Consider the following 10,561-nt stretch of genomic DNA (forward strand, 5'->3'; position numbering starts at 1 on the left):
CACTCGTTTTTTGCAGCCGCACATTCCGTTACCTTTTTTTTCAAAAATGCGCATTTTAGAACGCATTTGATTACGGCGAATAATCTGGCCCTCGTATTAAGGAGTTCAAATATTTTAGTTCAGCGCATTTATATAATCCCGAGAGGATGTGTTGCGAATCGATGACAGTCTACCAGCATTAGGGCACCTATTTGGACCATCACTTATAACCATTGAACTAGTGGGTGTTGGCCACCAGACTTCGGCTACCTGTTAGCCTTGATGACCTTCAAAATTCCATTGGACCGTTACGGCGAATAATCTGGCCCTCGTATTAAGGAGTTCAAATATTTTAGTTCAGCGCATTTATATAATCCCGAGAGGATGTGTTGCGAATCGATGACAGTCTACCAGCATTAGGGCACCTATTTGGACCATCACTTATAACCATTGAACTAGTGGGTGTTGGCCACCAGACTTCGGCTACCTGTTAGCCTTGATGACCTTCAAAATTCCATTGGACCGTTCATACAATTGACCTTGGCGGCAGATCGTAAGTAGGCGGCAACCTCAGGATAGGCGCAATTTCACTTTGGGATGACGGAGGGCAAAGGAGATCCATGTCGGGTGGTTGAAGACAGCTTTGGAGCTATAGAAGTCCCCTTGGATAGTTATTATGGGGCACAAACTGAAAGATCCAGGAGGAATTTCAACATATGCCTACCCCAAGATAAAATACCTGTAATGCACCGTATCAGTGCTCCACCTATTCACTTCTCTCTAGTTGTCTGTGGTGTATGCTCTTGCTATGTTGAAGGAAATAGCAGCCGGTATTAATTGTGCGAAGTCAAGGATAAGCTCAGACGAAGCCACCGCGATCATTGGGGCTTGTCGCGAAGTGTACTCCGGAAAACTCGATGATCAGTTCCCGCTAAGTATCTGGCAAACGGGTTCAGGGACGCAAACAAATATGAATGTAAATGAAGTTGTCGCCAACAGAGCTACCGAACTGTTGTGCGGGTCCAGAACCGGTCAGCCTAGAATTCACCCCAATGATCACGTTAATTGCGGTCAAGTACTCACATTTGCTTTGGAGATTTTGTATTCCTCTAGAGCTCGAACGATATATTCCCCACTGCGATGAACTTAAGTGTATCACTGGAGACTGCTTGGAACACTATCCCTGCCCTTGAATCCCTGGTAGATGCGATAAACGCAAAAGCTTCCCAGTTTCGTGATGTTGTGAAAATCGGACGGACTCATCTTCAGGTAGGTATCGCTTTTCTGCCTCACATATCCATTTAGGATGCCGTGCCTATGACATTCGGTCAGGAGCTGGGGTCTTTTGGAGCGCGGCTGTCAAATACCATCGGACTGATTAGGCAAGGCGTGAAGTCCATTTGCAACCTCGCCGTTGGGGGTACTGCTGTTGGGACGGGACTAAACAGTACCAAGGGCTTTGACTTGGAGATGTGTGACGGCGTGACCAAGCTTGTGGAGGAAACGTTGAGACAGGTTGGTAATTCAGTTATTTGTTTATTTATCCCATCACTCGGTCATCACTGGCAGTTCGGCAATCATGGCTGGGGCGTACTCAAACATTACTTGCTGAAGAAAGCGTCGTTTTCTGTTCGAAACGATTTCTGGCGAAGTGTTTGCGGGGAAAAGCCATGACATGGCATAGTGAAATGAAAGCACTCACAGGTCGTGAATCTGCTTGCAGGTTCTCCCGAATGAGGACTGCATGTACTTTGCAACTTGTAGTAAAAACCCGATTTTCGTTTTTTCTTCGGAAGACAGTAGGAGGCTGTTGAGGAGACTAAAAACGTATCACTTTGGATTTAGTTTAGGTGATATTTAAAGAAACACGAGCGTTCCACACCAAGACCAAAGGCCTCGTCACAGCCCAGTGTACGTCGGCCCAAGCAAGGGGATGATTATGTGTACCATGCTGGTAATATGTTGCTTTTACAACCCACTGATCATTTTACTTTCTTTAAAACATTCAAAACTTATCCATTTTAACTATAATGTCTTCATATGACTTGCTCGGTAGGCTGTAGTTTTGTTCTAAGATCTTGCGAAATTAGATCCGCAATAATAAACGATGGTTAGGGCCGGCCTCTGTTACTTCTGTTATAACTTTCGGTTGCCGGAGAATCACCAGTCAAGGGTTCCTCCCTCCCCTGAATGCCCTTGTCAAAAATATGGCTCGTCCCTCCGGTTGGGTCTTTTTTTCCAGTTGTCATCTCTTTGGATAGACGAACCTCGATAGACCCATTTTAATTGCCGCCTTAAAGAATACCTAGGGACGCCATCTGAACGGACGGGCAAACGTATTCCGTTTCTCGCGACCAACCAGATATAGTCTATCGAGTAGTGATTTATCCAAATTTCCACTTCGGTAAACACGGAGCCCGATAAATGATGGCATACACTGATGTGCATTCTGCACGTCAAGCCTGGTGTTCTTATGGGTCCGTTTCTCAAAAATGAATAGTTTTGGCTGGTCCCACCCATGCGGGGTCTCTCTTGGTCACTTGTTTCACATGCCCTCTCTAGGGAGAACGTGGAGTAGTACCGCGCAGTTAAGACCGTGTTTTGAGGTCTACAGTACTTCAGAAACGAACTTAACTGTAATATTATTGGTTGGGTTTTTATTTAGTAATGAAAAATTCCATTGCACAAGTCTGTGTACTTCGTCACAGGGAGACGTGTCCGGGGAACACGTAGTTTTTTTGGAGTTGGGTTATGGCCTCTTAAAATGTACCAATTCCGAGCCAAATCTAACGACCCTACTGAAGTTGCCGCCGTCGGTCTATGGTCCTTCTTGAGAGGGACTCCTGTAGTCAGATCCTCGTCATCGATAACACATGAGTGTTCAGCAGCCGTGCTTCGTTGCATACAAGTATACTTTATTAGAGTGCCTGATTGTGAATGAGGGAATGAAAGTGGATGGAGGAAGGAATCCAGTGTTAGGTGCTTACACCTCTAGACACTCCCTCAGGCGATCTGGATAGGAACTGACGGCAAGTACGCATTTGATAACGCTAAACAACCGTATGTTGCAGTGTCTGCATCCAAGCATACCAGGAATCACATGGACACCATCCGGAAAGGCGAGTTGCACGAAGACAACAGAGACTCTTCATACCCATCTACCCAATCAGAGGTGATCACATTCTGATAAGACACGGAAAACAGCACGCTCTTCGGTAAGCGACTGTTCGGCATGTGCAATACGTGGCTCAACCATCGCATTTTGGCGCTGGACACATCCTTCGATTGCAGGTACTGTTGCATAATCGAATAATCGCAGTCAGTTGCCACACACAGCAACCAAAAATTTTTAATGGTTTAGGATTGTGTAGGGTTTTCTGTCATATCGTCGTTCGGCTGTAGCGCTCTATCGATGCCTAACTGCCATGCCGCCAGAAGGTGACACGAGGTCTGAGATACTGCCAGGTTGCCCAAGCCTGGACAGGGGAAGTTGAGAGGCAGAGGTTGGTTTCGAACTACGGACCTTCTTGTTAATAAATTCGCGCTCTAACCAATGAGCTATCTCGCCATCTCTCCCAAATACCTGGAATAAATCGAATCGAATGGCTTACAAACGTTCAGTATTTGTGTCATTGAGGTTTTGGGGCACGGTCTTCCAAAGAAAATTTTCCGTATTTTGTTTCCTCATTCTTCTAGGGTTTAGTGGTCTCTTCATAGACTTTTCAGTCAAAATTTCATCCCATAAGTGAAATCAGCCTGTACTGAAGAGCGTAGAACCGCTGTACAACACCACAAACCACCTTTACACTTATTATATATATTGTTCTCTGTTGGCATATTGGATCGCATGGTACAGAATGACATTCTTTTGTTGAATAGTTTGTTCTGTGTGAGACTTGTTTTCTTTGACACTACATTGCCTTTAAGGATTTTTCAAACAATTGGCTGCCCTTTCTTACGTAGAGCTGCGGGGTGAGCTCTCCTCGATAAGGGTTTGTCACTAATTCGCCCATTATTTGCATGAGCAGCTTGTGTCCACTCTGGGTGAGCAATCTGTGAGGAAGGTTCGAGCACGAACAACAGTATTCTCTCAATCCAGGTAGTTAACCCTATCTTTCATACCTGGATAGCCGAATGGGTACTACCTTAAATTCCATCTCGATGACTCAGGTTAGAACTCCGTCTGATTTCCTTGAAAGTGGCAGCTACCCGATCCGTGCAGCTATTTCAGAAATAAAAATGGAAGTTACCAAAATTCGCAACTGATTGCAATAAGATCATAGCATTGTGGAGGTTCTGATTAGCTTTTTTTTACCCAATAGCCTATAATATTTCGCAGACTAGCTGACCGAAAGTCCTCTCTCTTTGTCCCTCACTCCAACACCTTTTGTAGCGTTATGGTGATACTGCCAATAAGTACATGAAACTAACGTTCACACCAGCGGAAAACAAATTCGCTGCTCTTGCGGGACACGATGACCTGTTACAACTGAGCAGTTGCTTTAATCAGACGGCTACCATACTTTTCAAACTGGCTGGAGATTTCGCGTTGCTGAGCTCGGGTCCAAGCTGTGGGCTAGGTGAATTGATATTACCTCCCAACGAACCTGGGTCAAGTATAATGCCAGGTGAGTGGAGAACAGAAATATATCATGCCACGAATTTTTCATTGAGCCTATGGATAAGTAAGTTATCCGAATACAAACTATGCACCTTGGTATTCCTACACCTGTGGTGAACTCGACATTTTGTGGCATAGAATTTGAAATTAACGCACGGGTTATTGTGTATATGGTTGTCAATCGCTAACTGTTTCATATCATTGTCCGGTCTGTGTTAGCCTACGAAGCCACAACACCATTGCAGATTGTGGTGAGACCTATGATGAATAAACTTTAGCGAATGGATTTGTTTACTTCAGACATATTCTCTCTCCTTACTTATCGATTAGGAGTCCCTTCGGTGTTGAAAAATAATGTTGGCATTCTATCTTATCGTTTCTTTCCTCCACCACTAAATACTTCTCAGGCAAGGTGAATCCGACCCAGTGCGAGGCGCTGCGAATGGTCAGTTTACAAGTGATGGGCAATCATTTCACAACGAGTATGGCTGCATCACTGGGTCAACTACAGCTAAATGTTTTCAAACCACTTATTGTGGCCAAAATGCTGCACTCGTGTCGACTGCTTCGGGATGCTGCCATTAGTTTCACGCGAAATTGTGTTGAAGGATTGCAAATCAACCATCGTCGTGTGGAAGAACACGTCCGAAACTCCTTGATGCTAGTCACGGCGTTGACTCCTCATATTGGATATGACAAAGCCGCTCGTTTGGCCAAGTATGCGAAAGAAAACAGTCTAACGTTGCGCGAGGCGGCATTAAAATTAGACATGGTCAGCGCTGAGGAGTTCGATCGTGTCGTTCGACCAGCATCTATGGCATTTCCATTTTCTGAGGAAAATATGAACAATAACTAACTGCTTCTTGTTATTTGTGCCAACTCGTGTTTTTCATTAGGAAGTCCTTAGATGTCATTGTTGAATTCAAATTGTTCATTTCCATGTTCCTACTCCTGTGATTTCGTTCGCTTTTGGCCTGGCCTATCTTATTGTTTATTTCATCTGTCGTTTACATCAGTTGTCGTGAAATTGGTGGGGCAGCTAGCGTTCTTAGCGAATTTTCGTTCCCCAGGTTGGGAGTTCACTTAGGGGATTTTGTTCCAAAATGCGGAACGTGGTTAAATATGGATGGTTTGGGCAAGGTCACTGTTACCCAAATTACGTTTTTATCCGATGCAAGTGATCTTATCACTGCTAATACACTAAACTTCTATCGCTCCTCGCCCCCATGTACTCGCGTCCAGTCTCTGACACCGACAGTCACTGAATTTTTGCGTTTTCTACTGGCACGGCAGCTCGTGACAATACAAACCTAGCACAATGACATTACTATACTACCTCAAAATGTACCAAATATTACGCCGTACTTTTAGTCTAAAGCTTGGACAGGTCCGCTCTTTATTAGTGTATGTGTATATGTTATCATTCTCTTCCCGTTGCCAAACAGCATAGATTGTGGCAAGGCTGACTAACTGATGTTTACATTCTGCTGCAAAGTCACTCGTGGCTTTCCAGATTTCATCCCCAAATATAGCGTTAAGTGTCCCTTGAACAAATAAAAAAGTTGTTCAGCTGTAACACCCTTTCGGTGCCACCCATTCCACCAAAAAGAAGCACGAGGGCTGGGCTACCACCAGTGTAACGATGATACTACTGATGGGGAGTCATGAGAGTAGCATCGTTTCTTGGAAATTCTCTTGAAATAGGAGATCTTTTTGCGGAATTCGTGTTGTCGCTTTGTAGCATTTGCTTGGATTTGAGCAACAGTCAGTGCATATCCAGGAATCTTCAAGAAGACGCTTTCAAGAGAGGATGGGTCTTCAGTTTTTTTTTTAAATAAGATGCAAATGAGTTTTGCTTCCCTGTCGAATAATCTGTAACTGGTCATTTGGCATTTTCTGATAACTCCGCAGCGAAAGCCTTTCTCCTTTCACCAGGTTGCTCAAGAATAGACAGGAGAAGTCGAAATGCTGAGGTGGGGTTGAAACCACGGACCTTCCGGTCAGTATCTTCGCCCTTTAACCACCGAACCGTCTCTCCCCGCGGACCGTCGATTCTTAGTCATAACTCAACTAAATAGGAAATACAGTCCATGAACAATCATTATGTCATCTGCGTACCACACTATCTTTACGGCATGTTTGGTCGAGGTCCAAAAGTATCTGAAACAGCATCGCACTGATAAAATGGTTACTTGACTAGTTTTTATCAATTCTTCCATCTTGTGAACCGCGAAAATCAATAGAATTTGAGTGTTCCGGGCATTTTGTAACCTAGATAGACGCAGATGTTCGGAATAGACCCTTGATGCCGTGCATGTTAAATAGATTGTTTTACCAGAACAGCGGTGAAGCTTGGTTCACTTTGACCTACCTCGATTTGCGTTTGGTGTTGCTGGATGCATTTCAAGAATACGAATGGTTACGATGAGCTTTTTCGGCGCGATGTTAGTTAATTTAACGAAAACAAGCATTTAGCTGCTTATTGAGGGGCAAGATCCGGTTAGTATTACACAATTTCTGGTTTTATATTTGTGTAGGGATAGTCGTTCCACACTAGAATTGCAAGCTGTTCGTTGAAAGGTACGTCAGTTTCGTTAGGATCGGATTTAACTGATAGTTCACGTTCTTGACAAGTGGCTAGGATACGATCAAGCCTGCTGGAAATTGTAGTTGCTAGAGGTAGTCTTGAGATGTCGCAATACCCCTTTTGAAATTCTCACGGTCATTTTTGGTTCGGGAACTAGGTTTAACGGCTTCATCAGCAAATTTTCTCTCCTTTAACGATGTGTTAGTAACAGCCAAGTAAAGGTGGCTTAGGACATTACTGGCGCTAGCAGTACTCTTGTTAGAGCTCCGTTCAAGGAGGTGCTTACGGAACGGATTTGCGCCTTACACGGAACTGTGGTGCTGCTGGCTTATCTGTTTCGGTTAAATCTGATTCACATCGACTATTTCTACTGCAAAACTTTCTTCCCAAAGGTTCTCATGGTTTGGCTATTCACTGGTAGCGCGACAGGTTTTTACTCCACCTGAAAGACGCGTGAAAGTTGCACATGATTCGCCCACCACTGTTAGGTAGCGCAGGAAGGTTACTCGTGGTCGTTTTTGCAGTAGTAGCTCACCAACTGGTCCGCCAGCTCTACATTACTGTGGTAACTGCCAAACCCTGGGGGTGGCATAACATCGTAATAAGTCGTTTATTTTCCCCTTGGCAAACATATCCACAGTGATTCGATCTAAGTAGTCCCAGCCCACTCCTTATGTAAACGGTAACTTGTTCAGCGGTTGTTCTGTCTTACGGAACGTGCTGTGTGAAGGCATGTCATGTCGTCGCTTTCGGCTAGAGTCGATTTTTGAATGGAGTATACCGAACGAGTATATGCCGAGGGAATTTCAATACTTTTCCTGGTTCTTTCCCATCTCACGAATAGAGTCTTGTACGCATATATCCAGCGCTTTGGCTTTGGCCTAGATATGCAAAACCCTACGGCAACCACTTACGGTCAAATCTGACTGCACGTTTTAAAAGTAAGCGATCGACTGTAGCTAATGGTCCTAAATAGTGGGCCGAACAAATGATGCCAAGTCTGTTCTCGCGCTGCGACTCTGTTTACAAGTCCAAAACCCAACGACTTGACAACACAGACCTAGTTAAGCCGTAGTTGTCGCATCACCTCTAGCAAGTGAGTCGGAATGCTCAGGTATTGAGAGCAAAGTATCGGCTAGTTACGGTACTCTGCATATCGTATTGTTTGAGTGGCTCACTCTGATTCGGGTGGTCTGGCGAACTGCAGATGAGCACTGGACATGGCTTGCGCCGGTGTGTCGCTCACTCGTGATACCATAATTAAGTATACTACGGTCTAGAGCATGCATGTTAGATCAGGTGGTTTCACGAAGGTTTCAGATTTGCGGGTAAAACAGGTGCTCGTGTATACATAGAGGAAAACAAGCGACACAGATTTAACCGCACCACAGCCGATGATCTATTTTTTACCATGAAATATTAAGAAAGGTGAGGGGATACATTACTTTCTGTATGGTGAGACACTGGCCCATCGGAATTTTACTGTAATGAATACCTCGGTATGCTGTAGTGTTTTGAAGGGGTTTTCCGATAACGAAAATCACGTAAACGTGGGATACGGATCCCATCATTACATACGGTAGCTTTTCTGTGATACAGTATATTGTGTCGGCTCGTTTGCTAACCCAAAGACTGTCTATATAAAACTTCCACTATCAGTGGACGTCATGAACATCCGTTTTTGGTCTCATATTCAGTCACGTACGTCCCAAAAATAGAGCTGTGGTTTGCAATAATTGTCATGATTGGTTTACGTCAAATTTTCTGATTGTGCTTTGCCATGAATCCGTGTAGATGCATACATGTACCCACTATCGATCGAAGTAAGCGTGAAAAGCTACACAAATCATCAGAATTAAGGAACGTATGATGGGTCTTAGGCGCCCCTCTTAAGTCTTGGTATCTAATGCACTACTTTCAATTCGCTGTGATAATGTTCGAAAATTCTTCCTGATTTTTTGGGAAATTTATGGAGAATTTCGCACTTAGCTTGACTCGTGCCCCAATCGTACAAAGTTCGTGTTCTCTAGCTTCATCGTTTTTATTCGGTTATCGAGTGGTTGATTTGCTACTCCAAATAGTAAGCGATACTTGATATTTCACTCATGGTGAGTTTATACTCAGGCATCCGATCCACGTTCGCCGGTCCTCTTGTGGATCACCCATAGTGCTCCGGTTATAAATGGTCAAACAGTAATGATAATTTATACTGTGCAGGACACGTGCACTGTGCACATGTACTGATAACACTAAGCGAATTGTTCGAAAACGAAAGGGGAGCCGCTATATGATCCCCCATGGCGCACCGCATATGTTGTGGACATCCTGACCAATGGCTCTACTTGGGGTCTTAATACTCCGTCAGTCCACTTTTGACAACCACTGCCTAGCAAGAGGGGGTCACTTTTCTACACCCCCAAAACATCCGAGGGAAATTTACTCCCACAAAGTCTAACTTAATTTCTTGTTTATCTGAAGCATAACTTATGACTACAAAGAGAGACTAATCAAAACCACATGACTTGTTCTCTATATTGATTCCACCGTTTCCCGTCGAAGCCATATGAGTTTGGGAGAACGTTTGACGTTAATCTATTGATGCAATCTCAAACCCAACTAAAATAATTGTAACTCCAATTGCAAGTTTATCCATTTGCAGGTAGGAAGAACAATCAGGATGCTGTTGCCCATAACCCTTCGATTGATTCTCGTCAAGCCTTTTCCTTCCAACTGTGATGTATGAAAGACACCCGCATGAGAATAAGGAAACCGGTGCGACCGGCAACTGAGACGTGACTGCATCATCTCATCAGTTGATTTGCATTATCTCGATAGGACCGAATAATACTGAAGTTTCAGTCATGAATTAGGCAGTTATTCTAGGCAGAACACAATAAGGAAGCACATGATGGCTAGCTGAAGTGGTGCCACATACAGTGCGAATCCAGAAACGTAGATCACTCAACCGTTGAGGCAATATCATCTTGGTGTACACCTGCAACACCAAGGGATGTTGATCACGCCGATGGAAGGCGCTGAACAAAGTGGAGGCACTGAACGTGTAGAATTACCCCCAAATGAACTCACTAAGTGATTTGAGGCTGAATGTTTTCACTGGTCAGCAGTGGCACTGGATCACGTGCGTACTGTACATAGTCATTGCTGAAACAAACCCACAAACTAGCGAATATACACTCATCTGCAAACTAATTTGGTTCTTTCGAGAGACTCACCTGGAACCCAGCTGAATCTCCCGTTTAGGATGTTCTCAGGCAACTGAATGTGCTGCACCAGGCCGCCTCAGGTTTCAGTCGCTACGATACATGTATATTTGTAATGTACTACTCACAAGGTTGCTGAAAATCCATCGACAG

At 44.2% G+C, this 10,561-nt stretch overlaps 1 protein-coding gene across 1 annotated transcript; it reads left to right on the forward strand.

Moving 5' to 3' along the window:
- Positions 1 to 576: 576 nt before the first annotated feature.
- On the forward strand, positions 577 to 5,809 carry T265_06847 (hypothetical protein; the record flags this gene model as incomplete). Its single annotated transcript, XM_009172229.1, has 6 exons — positions 577 to 720; positions 764 to 1,054; positions 1,093 to 1,248; positions 1,285 to 1,494; positions 4,373 to 4,607; positions 5,008 to 5,809. 6 exons carry the CDS (start codon positions 577 to 579, stop codon positions 5,454 to 5,456), a joined length of 1,485 nt encoding a protein of 494 aa, XP_009170493.1.
- Between the last annotated feature and the right edge of the window lie 4,752 nt (positions 5,810 to 10,561).

This window comes from Opisthorchis viverrini (assembly GCF_000715545.1).
Source record: "Opisthorchis viverrini unplaced genomic scaffold opera_v5_148, whole genome shotgun sequence".
Classification (NCBI taxonomy): Eukaryota; Metazoa; Platyhelminthes; class Trematoda; order Opisthorchiida; family Opisthorchiidae; genus Opisthorchis; species Opisthorchis viverrini.